The following is a 19,263-nucleotide window of genomic DNA, read 5'->3' on the forward strand; positions in this document are numbered from 1 at the left end:
GCCGCCGAACCCGCGTGTCCCCCCCCGCCCAGCGTTGGTAATCGCGTTTTTAATCTCGCTTTAGACGCGTCTCGGCATAAACAGCGGTGCCGTTATTTTGCCCGCACCCTCCTCCGGTGCTGGCCCCGCTCTCCGCTTCGCCCCACAGCGGACCCACGGGTGCCCCGCGTCCGTGCCGGGCGTTTTTGGGGGGCCGGGCAGAGGCAGCTGCTGCTCTCCGGCACCGCTCGGGTTTATTTTTAAACCCGTTGGCCCCGAGTGATTCACACGCTGCATGTTCCCGTGTTCTCCCGGCAAGTTTTACATGACAAATCCCGGGTAAAAATAGATGTTCTCGAAGGAAGCCGCAAGGACGCGGAGGGGAAACGGGGGGACCGGCGGCACCCCGGCAGATGGGCGCCCCGGCCCCAAAGGGACCCCGCCCCGCCGCCCAGCGGGCCCACGGCCCCGGGGCAGAGCTGCCGCAGAGCGCCTGCAGAGCCTCGCAGGGAAGAAGGAGCTGCCGTCGCACCCCTCCTCTCTTTGGAGCTCTTTGGGACTTGACAGCACGTCAGGTGAAATGAGGCAGCTATCATTATTTATGGCTTTTGTGTTACTCAAGTTAAGAGAAACACACGTGCCAGGAGTGACAGGCAACCCTGGCTCGCCTTCAACGTCCCACCTCAACCATTGGGCCTGGGCAGAATTTATGATTATAAAAACAGACCAAAAAAACCACCCCAAAACAGAAAAAAGGGACGTGAGCTTCCCAGAGACACTCCGAGGAAGCAGAGGAGCATCTTCACTCAGGAAACAGCACACGGGCTCTCAGGAGTCAGCCAAAATACCCATCTTTCCCCCAGACGTGGCCGGCAGCTGAACATCAGGTGGAAGGGCTCCAGCATCTTTTCTTTTCCCCCCTAAAACCTGTACAGCTGCATCACTTCAGACAAGAACTACCCAGGTACCCCTTCACAGGGGAGTGAGAAACATGAGGCTTGATGATTTAGGAGTGATTTTAATTCCAAATTAACAATAATAATAAGTTTCCAGCCACAACAGAGGACAAACAGCAGATCTCACTCATTTCAGACCGGAATGCATACATAAGAGTCCTGGCTTTCAGGATTTCTCCTAGAGAGATCCTCACACTCAAACTGGATGGGAGTTCCAGCAGGCAACCCTAACCATCAAAAGACCAGAACCATGATTGTCCCTGCTCCGCAATGTGGCAACAGCAGCCTCTTCTCCAAGGAGGTGTGTTCAAACCAAACCACTCGGCTGCAGGAGAACCAGAGATGAGCTTCTCCAAGGACTACAGAGCAGCAGCAGGACAGATAATTTGGCCAAGTCCTTAGAGGCCACAGCTGACTGAAGAGTTGAGCTGTGACTCCATGACATCCATGCACCCAGCTCAGCAGGGCTGCGAGGTCTGTGAGAGGCTTTGAGTAGGAGCAGACAGGGTTTAGGGCAGCAGAGATGGTGGCTTGGAGACAGGCCTCCTGCTTGGATGTGGCTGAGGTACAGAGAGATGAGACAGAGAGGACAGGAAGCAACAGGTGACACAGCAGTGTTGGCGTGCAGGAAACCACAGAAGCAGAATCAAGGTGGCAGTGATGTCCTGGCGTTAGCAGGCCAGCTACACACCAGTTTCCCCCCTGCACACATGGCTGTACAACTGGGCACTACATTCTCTTAGCAGACATGAAATCTGGGATATCGGCAGAGACTAAGCACAGCTTATCCAGCTGAGCAGGCATCCAGTAAGCTCCAGAGACAGCAGGGTGAGGTGTAGCCAGATGCTCCTCCACCAACATCTCTGGAAGCAGCCTGCCCCAGAGTGGGACCTATCCATCTCCTGCTAACAAAAGCCCTGGTGTGGTCTTCCCAAGCCCCAGCTGAGTATGAAAAGGCACCTTTTTCTCCGTGAGGTCATTTATTCATAGATTTAAAGAAACCAAAATAGAAAAAGAGGCAAAGAGTGCACACTAAGAAAAAAAACGTTCATTGCAACAATGCAAGAGAGGAAGCACAGGGAGGAAAGGGGTCCCTTTACCATGCCAGCAGCTTTTGAGAGAGCAAGAGATCATTCCTCTGGTGTGCAGAGACAGAGGACAGTGGGATTCTCCTTTCAAAACCCACCGAATTCATGATCACAGTAGCCTATGAAGAGAGGCTCTGCCTGGACACCACGCCTAGAAGTGGAGCAGAGGGACAGCATTACACAGGGAACACTGAACAGCGCCTGGTGCTACCGTAGGGGGGTGACAGGAGCTGAAGGAGCTGAGAAGCCAAAACCCTTGCCTCTGCAGAGCTACCAGCCTATGCCAACAGCATGGACCCTCTTCAGGCACAGCACACAGCAAGCTTTGCCCACACACAGACACAAGAAATGCTCTGGACCTTCAAGGGTCTTTTCACACAAAGGAAAGCTTACCTCATGTTCAATCCCCCTCACTGTTCTACCCATGCAGAGCTGATCCCCTGAGGCTGTCCCTTGCACTGACACCACAAGTTGGTTGGCAAGGCACAGCAAGGAGGGATGGTTACCTGAGAAGCTCGCAGCGGAAGTCAGCCAACCGCACATAAGCATCTTGCAGGTTCCTCACTGTTGCATTACTCCAAAGTCTCTCAGCCACAGCCCCGGCTCTCGGCCTTGAAGGAACATGGGACAAAGGCAGGTAGGTCAGAGAAAGCTTCTACTGCGGCACTGAGGTCCCAAACACCTCCCTGACCAAAGTCCTTTGACACATAAAAGCACATGGCTTCTGTAAATCAAAAGATACCTGCCTAGTCAGGTGCAGATCAGATGACAGGATAGAGACCAGCATTAAACGCAAGCTGGTGGCAGTGGCAGGTGGCACAGGAGTGCGTTTCATTCTTACAGACAGCCACAGAATCTCATTTAAGCCTCAGTGAAGCTGTTACTACACAAATGTGCTACCAGAGGACAGAGTACCTTGAGACCAAACCAGCAGCAGTGGGTGTACATCACGCTGTGCTGAAGGGCTCAAGCTAACCCTCCCTGAACATCTCTTACCAGAGTCTGGGGGTCAAGTTGGTGACGTCCACGTATTCACCCCACATGCATGCCTCCCCGCCAATCACCAGATCCTTCTGCTTAGAGCTGCCTGCGAGGGGACACAGCATTCAGGTGATCGGGTGTTGTAAGATAACAGCATCTTCCTGCCCTGCCCAGGGAGGGGACAGTCACAGCTGAGAGCTGGCTTAGCTGTAGAAGCTGTCATTTGTCCTTCTGGAAGCCCCCGCCTCAAACCCTAGGCAGGGAGAGAGCTGAGGTGCTTCCTGCCTGCAGCGAGGGAACAGCACAAAGCCAAGGAGCCAAGGGCACACTGATTTGAGCACCTTCACACCATCAGTGAGAATAAATGATCAAGAAGGCCAGCCCTGGCACCACCTCTGAGTGAGCAGTCAGCAGTCAAGAGGGGATGTGACATAAGAAACGCACCTTTGAACTTCAAGGGCTCCACCTGGTAGGCTGCCATCCAGTCCTGCCCATAGGAGATGCGGTTGAGGTACCAGGGGGCAGAGAGGAGAGCCCTGTAGCCAGACTTGGTGACATTCGCCATCTCCTCCGCATATGGCAGATTGTTCTTCCACACGTGGATGATCGTGTCTGGCCTCACCTGGCCCCACAAACAAACATAAAACCTGCATACAGCATCAGTGCAGCAACAGACCACCACCTCCCCTCACAAGAAGGGTTCCCCCGAGCCATCCCAGCTTCAAATACTGCTCTGGTGAGCAGAGTCCTGCACCAGAAACAAGCCACGACCAGTTATCATAACAGTGGGAGCTAGAGCTACACCTGCACCCCTGTCCTGACTCATCTATTCCCTCCAGGGAAGCTGGATTTTGAGCGAGGTCAAGACTCACTTGAGTGAGTTTGGCAAGGGTGCTGACACGGTTCAACCAAGCGTTAGGGAACTATGCTAGGGCATGTGAGCAGCTCTCACCTTCACTCCATTGTCAAACACCTCCTGCCACACCATATAGCCCTTGCCAAGGGAAGAGACGATGTCCAGGAGCCTGGAGTGGAAAAAATACTGAGTTTAGGATCCTCCCAGACCTCTTTTCTGGCTCAGCCAAAGCAGCAGCACTGATACTCCTAACATCCCCCTCACAGAACTCTTTTATCCCTCAACCCCAGGCCTTTTTGCAGTCAGTCTTCTGAAAAAAAAACACAACTAGGCTACCCTCTTTAGGGACAGCAAGGTAGGCCCAAAGGGACAGTAGAAGACTTTTGTACCTGTCACACACTGTAGCTGCAAGCCCAGGATGCAGCCACCCTTACCTCTGGATGTAGTATGATTCTAATTTTGTGTAATCTTCACCAAAGCCCATCTTCTTCATGAAGGCAAGAATTTCTGGATTGGACTTCCTGTTTACCAAAGATAAGAGAATAGAAACCCTACACACCAACTCACAGCATCTCTTTCAGAGCCCAGGACACCCAAGATTTGTAGGTGATCGTGGCCAAGAAGCACCTGGCTGGGACGTGGGGATCCTGTGCTAGATTTCCTTCCCTCTCGCTCCCTCCTGCACATGTATAGCTCTCCACTTTCCCCCTGCCTCTTCCTGCCACTTAGGTGGTTGCTCCTTCAGGTACCCATCCCCAGGCATGTGCCAAGTACCCAGGCAGTAGAGCACTGATCTTGTTTTGAACCCCAGTCTTCAGCCTGACCCATCTCTGCAGGTATCACTCACCAGCATGTGAAGTCCACCTCATCGCCACCGAGGTGAATAAAGTGGTCTGGGAACACTGAGCTGATCTCCTGAAACAAACTGGTCACAAACTGGTAGGTGGTGTTGAAGATGGGGTTGATTGGCCCATAGGTCCCAGAAGGATCCTTGCCCAAATAGCAGGGTGTCAGGAGGCCTGGAGCACCTGGGTCATAACAAAACCATCAGAGTGAGAAGGGAGCTAAATGTGGCTATATCTCTTATGTCCTACACCCCAGCTGATGCTTTGCTCTTCCCCAGAGACATCTTATGGGATGTAACTGCTCATGCCACAATTTTGTGATCCAGATCACAGAGATCATTCCTCCACCAGGTACAATTACAGCCCTCCTCGCACCCACGCCTCCTGGTGAGGGTCTGTTCCTCACCTGGACCCCAGGAGAGTGTGTGCCCAGGTGTGTCAAACTCTGCAATGACTCTGATGCCACGGAGACGAGCATACTCGATTACTGTCTGCACATCACTGGCTGTGTACACATGGGTCATGGCATTGAAGGCTCCCTGGAGGAACATGAGGAATTACAGCATCTTGCTCACAAGCTCAAGGAGCAACCAGCATTCCCTGGCCTGTCTGGGGAGCTGCACAACCATCAGCATGGGTTACCTGCTTGCTGAGCTCTGGGAAAGTAAAGCTCTCATATGGAAAAGATGGGTCGTCCACAATGTGCCAGTGAAACACATTTAATTTGTTGTAAGCCATGACATCCTGGAAAGGAACAGAAACATGGATAAGCACACCCTGCTCCTTTTGAAAGGTCAGTCAGCTTGAGGAATCAAGTGACTCCTCAGGTCCTTGTGTTCTGGACAACATAATATCCCCAAATGCTCCCAAGGTCCTAAGAGTGATGCAGACACCTGTCAAACACATTGGCATCACAAAGAGCTGCAGAGGGCCATTAGTGCTTCCAATCACAATAACATCCCTGTTCTCCTTATACTAGAGCCAAGGGTTGAGATTTGGAAGTTTAATTCTGGCTGGGACAGATGCAGGACCACCACACACTTTCATCTAATGTGATTGGGAAAAAGGCAGTGCTCTCCCCTGCCTCAGAAAGTAAGCTGGGCCACAGGAATCTGAGATACCTTACGGTTTCCTTCTCCCATGTAGGAAGGGAGCTGTGAGTGACACCAGGAACTAACAGTGATGGGCACAGAGTACTGCACTAGGGAGGACCAACAGCACAGAAGCATTTTTCTGTGATTCAAATCTGTGTACAAAGAATTGAGGTCATGCAGCCATCTCACCCCAGCCTGTTGCTTCGTCTAGACACAAGCAAGCATGCATTCTCCAGAAAGCCTACATTTAGCAAGCTCTTCCTTGAGGAGATGTGATTACGATGACCTATGCTCAGATCTTTAGAAATGAGCAACACACACAAAAAAGTAAGAAAACAGGAAGACCACTCAGGGATGCTCATTTGTCACAGGGGGACACCTGTGTCAAATTAAAGCGCTCCACCTCCCTGTGGGGCAGCACACATGCCTCCCAGTACAGGTTTCCTACCAGAGTTTCCAGGATGGCTTTCAGAGGCAGGTAGTGGCGAGAGGTGTCCAGCAACAGGCCTCGGTGAGGGAAGCGGGGAAAGTCCACAATTTCTGTCTCATTGATATAGTACTGCACAAAGAGAGAAGACAAGGAAGAAGTGAGCAGGTCTGCAGGTAACGCAGACATAAGCAAGAGGCAATCAGAGCCATCCTCATCCCCATGGCTAGCAGGACTAGCAGTACTCATTGGCCCCAAGCACAACTTGTCCTCAGGAGCCAAAGCAGACTTGCATTGCCACGGGAGCTACATTGGCCAGCCCACACATGAGCCACCCACTCACCATGCCATTCTCATCCCTCCCAACAAGCTGGCTGAATGTCTCCAGGCCTGTGGGAGAACCACACACAGTCACTTTTGCAGCACAGGTTCTGAACAGAGCTCAATTAAACACATCTATGGGGAAAGAGATGCACAAATAGATGTCCCGATATGAAGGCAGGGTGGGAATGACCAACAGAAAGCTCTAAGCACACCTCACCTCTGAGAGCTCCCCATACAGCATCGGCATAGAGCAGCATGGAGTCTCTTGAGATATTCAGTTTATCTGAAACACAGCATTAGATGAGATGGCACAGACATTATGTTCACATTCTGCTAAGGGGCTCAAGAGCCTCAGCTACAGGGTTGCAGCTGGATCAGACAGTGATTTTGGTAGGGAACTGCATCCTTGGGTCCAAGGGAGCTGATCTGGGGGTAGGGCTGTGGGTTTTTTTTAAAACCCTTCCCACTGCTTTATCAGCACCCTCAGCTAAGTTGCTCCCTCCCCGTCCCAGTTTCTCAACCATACAACGAGGATCCTGCCTCTCCAGAATTAGGATTAAGTGCCGTAGGGTGCTATTTCCAACCAAGGAGCATAGAAATACCCATACTCCTGTTCCAGTCACTTCTTCCCACACCCATCCTGATTCTTACAGCTCTCCTTGGAGTCCAGACTGGGAAAGCCATTGCAGCCTGGTGTGGCGACAGAGACGAGGAGTTCAGTACAGGATGTCCTCCAGGGCTGCTTGTTCTCTGCAAGGCACACAGACCACAGGCATTAATTCCCCTGCTGCAAGCCCAGCCAGCAAAAGGGACATCAGGCTGGTACTGCAACAGCTCCCAAGGCTTCCTGGACACCAGCTGCAACTACTTCTCCAGGGATGATGAAACAGAAGCTCTGGCTTCCCTTCCCCATCTGAAGAAGCATTTTCAAGCCCTGAATATTCATTGGCACACATGGAAAACGTTGCCCTGACTCCAAAGGGAGGTGTTAAACCCACCCTGAGATAAGTGGGTCAGCCCATATCTGTCTCTGGCCAGGAGGAACGTGGGTCACAGCAGCAGCAGTTCACATCTATAGCCCCATGGCATTGCCAGGGACAGGCTGAAAAACAGAATGCTTGGTTTTGAGTGAGCCTCATGGACATAAGGCTTCAGAGAGACAGTTGCACCACCAGTATTAGGGGAAAATGCTGAGAGCACAGAACCCCAAACGGGGTTCAAGGAAAGAATAGTGAAACCTCTGTGTGCAGAAGAGAAATGGCTCCAAGATATTCCTCCATTCTGAGGTTTCCTCAGTTACAGACAAGCTGGTAGCCAAGGCAACCCTGCAGCCGTGCGAGCTGGCACACAGAGCACAGCAAGACCTGCTCTCTACACCTGGCAAGGCAGAGGCTCACCGGGAACAGCCACTCACAGGCCTGGAGACATGGGAAACACCTATCTTTCCCCTAGGGATCTTCCTGGGATGAGCACTTCCCAGCATGTCCCTCTCACCTCTATCCAGATGAAGATTTTGGTTTTAGTGCTGCTTTAGAGCAGAGAGTTGACCACATACCCCCACTTCTGCTTTCATGCCCGAAACCCAGCAGAACTAGGACATCATCTACAAATCTCCAAAATATTTTCAAACCCTAGCAACTGCCCCCCCAAGTGCAATATGGTAACAGATGTCCCTAGGATCATCTCATCCGGGGCAGTAATTGCTCTCCCTGCCCAAGGAGAGGGAGAAAAATGCTCTGAGAAGTATACTGTCAGGTCACAACCCACAAATGCGGTGCCTACTGCTCTCCATGGGCGAGATCTGGCTCTCAGGAGGTGGTGCTACAAAGCTTATCAGCTAGCACAGGTCCACAAAGGTAAGAGAGGATGGAACTGAAGCATTTGGAGGGTTTCAAGAGGAACTTAAACTTGTCCTCCTGGAAGTCCAGCTGATAGACCAGTGCTGCCCTGGCACACTCTGAAAATAGCTCAGGAGAAGATGCTGATGTCTCCTTAGTTCTCTGCAGCTCAATTGGCATGCTTGTCTGTTCAGTTGAATAGAATAGTGGCTCTCTAAAACAGGAAGAAAACTGTTTCTGTCATTTACATTTTCTATTCATAGAAACTATTTCTTTCCATTCAGGGTTTCCACTGCCTGTTATTACTAATCACTTCTGGAAAAAGGAAGGCAAAGAGGAAAAAGGCCCTAAAATTAAGCGTGCAGTATGAACTTCACATATAGGAGAGCACATGGAAAACTGCAAGTATACATAGCAAGCCTGATGTGGTGATCACAAGGGATTGCTCCAAGTGATGGGATGGTCAGACTTCCCTGACAGAAACAGGAAAACATGAGTAATTACAGCAGCAAATTTAAGAAACTATGTGGTCTTTGCAACTTGCAAACAGATAATTTCTACTGCTACTTAAAGGAATCAGTTTTAAGAAATCAAATAAGCCAAGTGTTTCTTCTGAGTGTTTCAAACTCACTTTTGCCACAAGGCACTGGAAACAAAGCAGTTCTCAGTGCTGTCACCCCTCTCTGCTCCGATCCATGTGAAGCACTGGGGAGCAGAGCTACAGCTCTTTCTGAAGAACGGAGCACTGGGCACACAAAGAGAGAGCTGCTAGAAACAGGACGAGCTCAGACCTGGAAGAGGCACTGGGGCAGTTGCAACACAGGCAGCAGCTCTGTCACGAGTGAGAAAAGGAAGCAAACCACAATGCTGCTGAACTGAAGTGAGGTCCGGAGGAGATAAAGCCAAGATAAAAAGACCAACGTGACTGAATAACCCCCTGAAAGAAATGTATGCAGGCTGGTGCTCACAGGGCTGGTTTGGTTCCACTTTCCCTATTTGAAAAACACGAGCACAGCAGGCACTCCTCTGCACTGTAGCAAAGCAGCACCGGCCTTTGCTGGGAGACTCAGTTCAAACAGCTGTGCCACAACACCACTGCCAACACTTCCCTCAGCTGTCAGCCCCGGCTGAACTAAAGAAAGGAAGGGGAAAAAAGCAACACAGGGGATTCCACCTGAGCCGGCTAATCAATTTGCAACATGCCCTGACAGTCCTGGACAGGCGGTGGTGACACCGTGAGCAGTCCAGGACACCAACCAAGGAGTGGAAGTGGGAACGAGCTGCAATGGCAGAGGTTTCCGCCACACGACTGGGTCAGCTCGTGCCCTTCGGGAGCAGAAAACTCCACGTGGAGTTCAGAGTAGGCCCTGCCAGCCGGGAGGCTGAGCTCCTACTGCACCCACACTCTCGGACAGAGACCTTTACTTTATTGTAGTGTGGAGTCTAAAGGTCCCATTGTAAGAAGGCAGAACTCCTCCTGCACGAAGGCACGGCCTCTACGGAAGCAGCGAGAGAGGGGTTCAGCTTTGGGGACCGAGCCCTCCCCAGGCGCACACCCCCACCGCCCCTCACCTGCGGGCCGCGCCGCGGAGAAGATCAGCGCCCGGTACCGCTGGAAGGCCTCGTCCAGCACGGCACAGCCCGGCCCCACGGCGGAGCCGGCGGCGTGCGCGAAGTGGAAGCGGGCGGGGGGCAGCGGGCAGCGGGCGGGAGCCGGCGGGGAGCGCTGCAGCTGCGGCTGCGGCCATAGCGCGGCCGCCGGACCCACCGCGGCCAGGAGCAGCAGCGCCCGCGCCGCTATGGCAACGGCTGCCATGTCCGTGCGGATGGGAGGACCGCGCCGCTGCGTCCGCCCCGCGGGGTGCGGCCTCGGGAGCACGCCCGGCACGGGGGGGTGGGGCTGAGGGCTGTAACGGGGGGCTGGTAGGCTTCTGGTCCCGCCTGCCCCAGCGTCATTCTAGGGAGCGTCCCTCGGGTGCGAGGGACGGAGGCAGGGGTTCGGCTGTGCGGGCTGTAGGGAAGTTTTGGTGGAGCTCAGCCCATATCCAGCAGTGCAGCCCGCCACAATCCCGTGCGCACCGGGGGCTGCCTGTCCCACCGGGGGAACCTGAACCAAAACCCAAAGATGGGCACAACGCGGGCAGCAACCTCAGCCACCCTGCAACGCCAGGGCCAGGAGGGCAAAGCATGGCGGTCTGCAGCCCGGTGGGCACTGCGTAAAAGTGAGGATCCAGCTGAAGTCCAGGGTCAGCCTTGGGCAGCCTGGCAGCACATCCCCCTGCAGCACAGCTCCACAAGGAGGCAGCTCTCCAGGCTGGAATGCCAGTGGAGCTCCTGGAGCGTGGGCTCGTGAGCAAGGCCCAAATGGGGCTGTGTGGGGGCACATCAGTGGGTGCCCTGACAAGGAGTGCTGTGGCTGGCGGTGAATCCTCATTTCAGTTTGTGTTGGTGGGCTCTTCACCGGACTTATGTAAAATGTTGTGATCACGGCCCGTGGTGAAAATATTCCAGTCTTTCTGTGTATTCTGTTGTTGTTGCTATTTTAGGGGCCCCGATGTCTCGGGGGGATGACTCAGAGAAGTTCATTCCTAGCTAGCCAGCATTAATCCAGACTAACGGTCTGAGTCAGGAATGCATCTTTGCATCAGAAAGCTGCCGGCTGATGCCTGTTGCAGAGGTGCCTGCAGATGCTGTGTGTTGGTTTGCGAGGGCTGTCCTGTTTCAGGCAGAAAGCCCAGTGGCTGAGGGATGCTGCAGAGAGCTGTGCTCTCCACCAGGGCTGTGCTGGATTACCTGCTTTCTGCATGAGGTACAGGCATAAATTGGTTACTCTGCTACAAATCATGTCACGCTTTGGGTCTTTCTGGTTTGTTCACCTTTGTGGCCTTTGGGCTGTCAGTGCAGCTCTGTGTTCCACTGCTTTTTTTTTTTTTTTTAATGGACAAAGCCGTCTATTACGCCGCCCAATTCCCTGTAACACTGGCTGCATCTGCATTTAATCAAGTGGATGTTTCGCATAGATTCCTCTGCTGGTGAGAAGCATGCGAGCCTGTGAAAGGGGAGCAGGGGAGGCTGATTGTCCCATGGCCGCAGTCCACCCCAAACGCCTACTCGAGTCCTGCTGGAGGTGAGCACGTGCCTTAGCGTTCTGCAGGGCTGAGTCCGACCCGTGCTGCCCGCTATTAAACCTGGCTGCCTCGCTTTCTGGGATCAGTTTGCTATGTGTGATCATGGAAACCTTCACAGGGCGCTCCCGGGGCTTTCCTGTTTGTTTTGCTCTTTGAGCCAAGTGTTATCTAAGCGCATTTGTTCCCGAATGGAGCCAGCTCGCAGGTCAATGGGCCTACTGCTGCTGTGGCTGGAAGAGGGCTCTGGAGAACACAGACCATCTTCTGGAAACGCCTTGCAACTGCCTGCAGATCTCTGACTTTAACTGTTGAGAACTCAGAAGCTTTCGAGGCCAACTTACTTTCTCCACTTGGCTGTTCATCTCCCCTTGGTGAAATAATTATGGGACTGAATTGGAACCACAAGGGTTGCAGCCACGCAGTGATCAAGTGTCCCCGCTTGTGGTGGTGGCTGGGAGTGGTAGCAGTAGCTATGTGCTGGGGCTTTGCAGGCGTGCTCCTTCCTGTTGCCCATCTCCATGCTTCAGGGGGCTGAAACAGGCTGATGTACGGCAGTCTGCTTTCAGAACCACAAACATGTATTCTGTCACTATTCAAAATGCAGGATGCCTTATTCTTATGTCCATCAATTTGCACCTTGGCCACTCAGCTCCGGGTGCTTTGTGAGGAGGAATATTTCAACAAATATGAACTTAAAAGCAGAGTCTAAGGCAAAGTGCTTGAGGGCAAGATGTGTTAATCAGTCTGAAGGATTTGGGTTCCTGACTAAGTGCCGCAGAGCTCAGCCAGGTGGTATTTGCACTACCAGTATTATTTGCAAAGCCTTTTTGCTCTGGATTATCTCCAGCTTGCACAGCTTTTCGGTGGCTGAACAAAACTGATCTGAGGGGCATCTCAGCCCATGCTGATGGTGCAGGTCTTTAATGGGTGTGCAGGCAGCCAAAATCAGCCCCCAGGGAGGAGAGCAGAAGCTGGGCACGGAGAAGTCTCCTGGGTTTCCCTTCTTTCACTGCAGCAGCTCCACAGGTCTCAGGTGACAGAGTTTATTTTTCCCAGGGATATCTGCCCAGCCCCGTGTGGGTTGGGGAGCAATGGAGCAGGAGGGAGGCAGGGGTACCAGCACTTCTGTAACATTCTGGTACAGCAAACAGGGGCTCAGGGGTTGCTTGTGTCAGGGCCATGGGGCTGCATGGGGGATCATTTAAATGTCGGGCTCTGCACGGTGCTATCAGATAGAAGAGAGACTGCTGTGAGTTATTGTGGAGGCTGAGTATCCGTGGCTGCTGTCCCTGGCTGCTCTCAGTCACATCTGCGGGTCTGAGCAATCAGCTGAACTGGAGTCAGTCGAGCACCCACGGACGTACGGGGAAGAATTCCTCTGTCTGGAAATGTCTGAGTGTGCAGGGAGGCCGTGCTCTCATAAATCCCTTAAGCATGTGCTTAACTTCATGGAGAAAGGTGATTGCAATGCAGTATTTTATTCTTGTCAGTTTCAGTGTTAACAGTTACTAGAATCACTCGTGTAATTAAGCTCTTGCAAGAATAAAATGAAAAGCACCAGGTGCCTATGGAGATCTAAATCATTTTTCAGACCAAGTAGAACAGCAGTTTTCAACTTTCCTCAGTAGTTGGAGTCTAAAATTCCCTGAGGCAGCGCAGATCCCCTCATAATGAACCACAGCAGCAGCCGTGCTTCTTGTGTGTACCCATCACAGACAGTACAAGGAGAAGGTGGGAACCCAGGGCTCCACAGTGAACGATTGGGTCAGAAACTTTTGCAAAGAGCAGGGCTAAAATGTCATACCAGTGAATACTTTTAATAGGTATGTGTTAGTGTTTTAAATGTTCTGTTTGTTTGTTTTAAACAGACCAGTTTTGTCACTAACACAAACTGACACATGCAGCTCTGAGCATAACCAGCTAAATTATCAGTAATCAGCAAAGTGCTGATTGGTATAGTGCCAAGGAAAAAGGCTGGGACTGAAGGAGAGCCACATTTCTGTGTCTGTGGGATGGCATTCTTCACTGCACAGGGAAGATCCCATCACTGTTTATAAATGTTTATCACTGGAATTAGTTGTAAAAAGGGAATCAATAGAGTTTGAAAGGCAACAATTGTCTGAAATCAACCCAGTGCTGGGTAGGAGGAGGAAGGCAACAGGAGCGCATCTGCTGCGGGTGTAAGGGGAGCTGCTGTGACTGACAGTCCTCGCCAAAAGGTGAAGTTTCATTAATGCCTGGAGATTAACTGGCACATTGTGAGCAGGAAGTAAACCTATCTTCCTTGATGTATATAAGCGCAAGAAAATTTAGAGGCATTTCTACATGACTCTGTTGTGTGATGCAGTCAGATTCACCCACCCTGTGTGATGTTCAGGTGGAAGGCAACACCGCCAGATCCCCTGGGGACAGCGAGGCAGTGCTCCTGGCACTGCACGTCACTGCCTAGGCCCCCGGGCAGCCTTGAGCTTAAGCGACAGTGACCGTACCCTGAAGAACTGCACAAAGCAGAAGGGGCGTAGGGCAGCGAGGAGGCTCCGACCTCTGCAGCGTCGGCAGGGGCCAGGAGAGGGCAGCGAGGAGGCGCTCACGGCTCGGGGCAGGCCGACACCCGCGGCGGGGATGCTCGGGTGGCTGCAGGGTTACGCACTCGGGATGCAGGGCCTTCCCTAACAACAGGAGGAAAAAACATATTATGACACCTGGGTAACCCCGTCCCGGAGAGAAAGGTCATCTCTGGCAAAGGGTTGGACCCACATCCAAGTATGGCCCCAAGGAAGCTGTAAAGCTCTGATAAAGCAAAATCCTACTACCCGGGCACCTTTCTCAGCTCCTTGGGATTCAGATATTTGCTCACATGTTGGTGAAGACCCGTGTCACCAGCTGAGTAGGACACTGAGCCCCTGGGGGTGACACACACCCCTGGGGGGACACCACTGCTCTGTGACCCTTCTCTGCCAGGACACGGGCAGAGCTGGGCAGCCAGCCACCGCCTGGCACAAAGGGTCCTGGAGACGCATAGTGGGAGAGGATGTGAGATAACCAACCAAGCCACTGTCACTTGACACGTGAGATGGCACCAGCCTGGCAAATGTCCAGCTGGTAAGTCCGGAGCTAAACAAAGCTGGTGCTATTTATATTTATGTAGGACAGGATGATTAATGCTCAGGCCTTTGCCATTCCAAATAAGTAGGATAATTAGGGAGCTGACTTTGTTTACTAGTAGCATAAGGGAATGTATATGCCCAGCATGCACCCACATGTGCCACTGTGATGCACTCCTGACCTGGCCATCTCAGGGCAAGGCAGTGCTCGGGGACAGCAGGCTGCCCAGCGTGATGCTCTTGGATGGAACACAGGGCTTTGGCAGGGTCCCCAAATGCAGGTGTTGCCCCTCCTCCCTGGTGCAGAGCAGCCATCATTTTGCACTGCCAAGCACCCTCTCCTTCCCCTGGGTGCCCATGGGTTCTAGGAAGAGAACAGAGCCCTGGTCTAAGAGGGGTGCTGGCAGGGGTTTGCACAACTGTCTGGGGAGGACACTAAGCAGTGAACTCATTGGGAGCAGCTGTGACGCTACAAAACACACAGGGCTGTTTTTTGGCACTACATGTATATCTGAAGCTGCAGACTGGTACCCAGAAAGGTTTCCAGAGAGATCCTCCCAGGAAATCAAACACCTAATCTGCTTGATCCCCAGGGACATCTACCTGCGTCACCCTGAACTGAAGTCCCTGACACTGTGGCTATCATTATGCTTTATGTGCTCCAGCAGAAAATAAACACCTTATTTTCTGCACGTGCCACTGTGTGTTTCACAAGGCATTTATTGTTTGTGCTGCATAAAGATGGTGGAAGCACAAGCAGGAAGTGGGATCCTGCTGTGCCAGGTGCTGCACGAAGTGCTGCAATGACTCCTGCCCGAAAGAGATGATGAAACTCATCACACCTACGCTGCATATTGTGAGGCTGAGTATCCCCTGCCCTCAGGGCACAGGTCATTTTCCTCCAGGCAAAGTGGGTGAATAATTTTACCACATCAGAATGAACTGCATCACCCAGGTAGAAATGATTCCCCAGGGTAAGAGGAAGCAAAAGATTATTGCTGTGGAGGGCATAAGGTGGCCCTGGAGTCCTCCCGGGGGCTGCACAGCCTCCTCACATCCACAGTGAATAGCCGTGGAGGATATGGGATCAGCTGGCTCTCCTCTGGGCCAGGCTGCAGCCTGTTACCAAGCCAACCAGAGTCCCTTGCGCTCCCCAAACGGCTGCAAACAATAAGCCCAGCTCACCTCCCCCATCCCTCAGCTGTACCAGGCTGAGCATGTCTGATATTGGAAACAGAGAGGTCTGGAGAAAGCCCATAGGTTGTGGACAAGCTGAGCGGTCAGGGTGCTGCAGGATCTGAAGGATGCTCCACTCCTGCAGCATCCTAGCATCCTAGGACACCATCTCAGTGTCTGTCCCTACCCTGTGAGTGTCCAAGAGAGAGGCCCTGGAAGGGACGGAGCCACCTGGGAGTTGCAGCCCCATGTCCCTGACCTGCCCAGAGTACTCTTGAACACCATTTGCTGTTTGCAAAAGGTCTGTTTGTGACCATGTGACAAAGGCACTAGTGCATACTCTGCCCCCCTGCAAAATGCCAGATTCAATAATAAACAGTGACAGGGCACTATGTGAAGCTACCTCTTTTTATAGCACCTACACTGTGAGATTTTTTGGGGGGTTATGCAGCCCACAGGAGAAAGGCAATCTTGCCCAGCACAACTGTGAAAAACTGGGTATTTTTATCTCTGCTGACCAGACAGAGCACAGAGATACCACATGGCACGACTGGGGTCACACAAGGCTTCATGGCTGGGAACCAGGGAAAAACTTATGTCAGAAACACTGCCTCTCCCTGCGCCCACAGGGAGATGTTGCCGTTCAGCATTTGAACAGCGTCTGCTGCTGTGTGGTCTTTCCCAAAGGCAGAATTACCTGCATGGCTCACACCAAGCCAGTTTTCCTTGGGAGGTATGTGTGGATCAGCTCTCCTTGGAAAACACCGGCTGTGCACAGAAACCCACTGCTTACAATCCTGATGTCCAAGCCCTTCCTGGGACACTGGAGATGGCCCTCTGAAACACAGAGATAGATGGGTCTGATAGAGCCTGCTTGGGAGGGGCTGTTCCCAGACTGCACGGCCAGGGCAAAGCCTTGCACATCCATTCTGGTACCAGCACCTCACTGAATCTATTTTCCCTCATGTTTCCCTCACATCTTCCTTATAATTCCCTTTCATTTCCTCACATTCCTCTCATGGTTCCATCATTTTCCTCATATCTTCCCATCACATTCCACTCACATTTCTTTCCTTCACATTTGCCTCATACCTTCATTTCCCTCACATTTATACTGTTGCCCTAACGTTTTTCTGTCATTTCCTTCATATTTCTGTCATTTCTCTCACATTTCCCTAGGCTCTTTCCTTCTCATTTCTTTATTTCCACATATAGCCTTCCACATTTCCCTGTCATTTCCCTCACATTCCTCGATTTATTTCCTTCACATTTCCATTTCCAGTTCTTTTCCCTCATAATACCTTTTCACTTCCTTCACATTTTCCTTCAGTTTGCCTAATTCCTTCAAACTTCCCTCACATTTTCCTCACTCTCCTCATCTTTCCATCATTTCCCTCACAGTTTTCCTTCACATTTCTTTCCATCTCATCTCCCCATATTTTCTTTCATGTTTCCCCCACATTTCTTTCAATTTCCCTCACACTCCCCTCATTATTTCTGCCATTTCTGTTGTACTTTCCTTCACCTTCCCCTCACATGTTGCCTTCACGTTACTCTCTCATTTCTTTCCTTCCCACTTTCCTATTTCCCCATCTTTTCTCACATTTCCCTTCCATTTTCCACATTCCTTTATTCTTTTCTCACATTTTTTCCAGGAATTTCCCCACATTCCCCTCACATTTCCCTATTTTTTCATTTTTTTCTCTCATATTTCTTTCCTTCACGTTTCTTTCTCTCACATTTCTCTATTCTGCTGTCTCTTCTCCATTTCCCCCACGTTCCCCCCATTATTTTTGCCATTTCCCTCCAATTTTACCTTCACGCTCCTCTCTCACTTCTTTATCTCCTATGTCCCTCACACTCCCCTCACGCCCACCCCACGCTCAGCCCGCACAATGGCAGCGCACACACCGACATCCCGCCCGCTCCACGGGCAGGCAGCGGGGGCGAGGCGGCCTAACGCCACACTCAACATGGCGGCGCGCCACACCCAAGATGGCGGCAGCGGGCGGGAAGAGGCGAGTGGGGCGGCGCGCGCTCAAGATGGCTCCCGGCGGGGCGAAGGGAGATGGCGGCCGCCGCGCACGCGCGGCGCGTCACGCCGCAGCACGTCACGCTCCGTGCCGTGACGTACCGTGCGTGCGCGGCGCGCGGTGACGGAGCGGGTCGGCCGCGTCTCTTTGTTGGCGCTGAGGCGGCCGAGGCGCGGCGGGGCCGGGAGTGAGGGTGGGGGGCGGGCGGGAGCCTCCAGTTCACCGCCTCGCCATGGACTCGGACGAGGGCTACAACTACGAGTTCGACGAGGACGAGGAGTGCAGCGAGGACAGCGGCGCGGAGGAGGACGACGAGGACGACGAAGAGGACGAGCCCGACGATAACCTGGACCTGGGCGAGGTGGAGCTGGTGGAGCCCGGCCTGCGCGTCGGCGGCGAGCGGGACGGGCTGCTGGGCGGCGAGACGGGCGGGCTGGGCCCGGGCGGCGGCGGAGGGCTGGGCGGCGGGCCGGGCCCCGGCGGCGGCGGCGGCCCCGAGCAGGAGGAGGACTACCGCTACGAGGTGCTGACGGCCGAGCAGATCCTGCAGCACATGGTGGAGTGCATCCGCGAGGTCAACGAAGTCATCCAGGTGCGGCTCCGCTCCGTCGGGGCGCTGCGGGGGGGCGCCGGGGCCGAGCGGCGGTTGCGGGCGGTGGAACGCGGCCCCCTCCCTCCGCCTCGCCGCCCGGGGGGGGATGGGGGTGCCGGCAGCCCCTCCGAACTCCGACTTCTCGCCCGGTTTCTAAGCGCTCGGCTTTACGCGTTGAGTTACAGACAGCATCGCCGCCTACGGTGAAACGAGCTCGTCTCTGGAGCCCTGCGCTGGGGAGAAGCGCAAGGCGCCGGGCCTGGCACGCCTCCCCAGCGCACGCAGCTCTCTGCGGCCGTCAGCTTTTCCTGCACTTTCCTTTTGTTCGGGTTGACGCGATGTTACTCGGAGGCCCGGCGAGCGGATTGCCAGCGCTGCTCCTTGTCCAGGAATGTGGCACAGAGCGGTGCGGGGGGATCAAATTCGCCGTGTTAACTACTGGCCGCGGCGCCCCAAAACCGGGCGCTTCCAGTGCTAAATGTGAGCTGCTCTGGCGAATGGTGCTGCCCAGCCTGTGGCTGTTTTAACGGTTCCAAAGTGTTGCGTGCCATAAAGCGAGCTTGGTGCAAACAACAGCCCGAGTACTCATGTAGGAAATTGGTAAATGGCACTTCCGAAGTCAAAGTTCATAACTTTACTAATAGCTTGGTGCGTGTAGGGCTGTGTAAGGACTCCTGCTGATTGCTAGCGTACAGCTAAGGAAGACCTCCTGGTTACATATGGATATTTCCGTGCTCCCGGGATCCTGACATGCTATTAATCCTAATATAGGGAAATGAAGACTTGCAAACAGGAAGCAGACATGCAAACATTTGGTAACTTAAAGTTTTTTGCACTGAAGT

The 19,263-nt window shown here is 53.0% G+C and overlaps 2 protein-coding genes across 3 annotated transcripts in view; one reads left to right on the top strand and one right to left on the bottom strand.

Moving 5' to 3' along the window:
- Positions 1–977: 977 nt before the first annotated feature.
- Positions 978–17,899, bottom strand: HEXA (hexosaminidase subunit alpha). Of its 2 annotated transcripts, XM_046898972.1 has the most exons (16): positions 17,613–17,899; positions 16,509–16,633; positions 9,961–14,185; positions 7,202–7,300; positions 6,768–6,833; positions 6,570–6,616; positions 6,248–6,358; positions 5,348–5,449; positions 5,112–5,244; positions 4,708–4,888; positions 4,295–4,381; positions 3,957–4,029; positions 3,449–3,626; positions 3,020–3,110; positions 2,530–2,634; positions 982–2,174 (listed from the first exon to the last, which is right to left on the bottom strand). In XM_046898972.1, exons 3-16 carry the CDS (start codon positions 10,202–10,204, stop codon positions 2,111–2,113), a joined length of 1,581 nt encoding a protein of 526 aa, XP_046754928.1. In that variant the 5' UTR covers positions 10,205–14,185; positions 16,509–16,633; positions 17,613–17,899; the 3' UTR covers positions 982–2,110. The 2 variants fall into 2 exon arrangements, with proteins under 2 accessions (NP_001025561.2, XP_046754928.1); NM_001030390.2 differs by lacking the exons at positions 16,509–16,633; positions 17,613–17,899 and having other exon boundaries at positions 978–2,174; positions 9,961–10,239.
- Positions 17,900–17,935: 36 nt separating this feature from the next.
- The window catches only part of ARIH1 (ariadne RBR E3 ubiquitin protein ligase 1), a 49,292-nt gene continuing 47,964 nt past the window's right edge, over positions 17,936–19,263 (top strand). The window contains exon 1 of the mRNA NM_001030387.3: positions 17,936–18,421. Within this exon, the coding sequence (NP_001025558.2) occupies positions 18,062–18,421 (360 nt within the window). The 5' untranslated portion in view covers positions 17,936–18,061. The remainder of the gene's footprint in view (positions 18,422–19,263) is intronic.

The sequence above is a fragment of the Gallus gallus genome, chromosome 10 (genome assembly GCF_016699485.2).
Source record: "Gallus gallus isolate bGalGal1 chromosome 10, bGalGal1.mat.broiler.GRCg7b, whole genome shotgun sequence".
Lineage (NCBI taxonomy): Eukaryota > Metazoa > Chordata > Aves > Galliformes > Phasianidae > Gallus > Gallus gallus.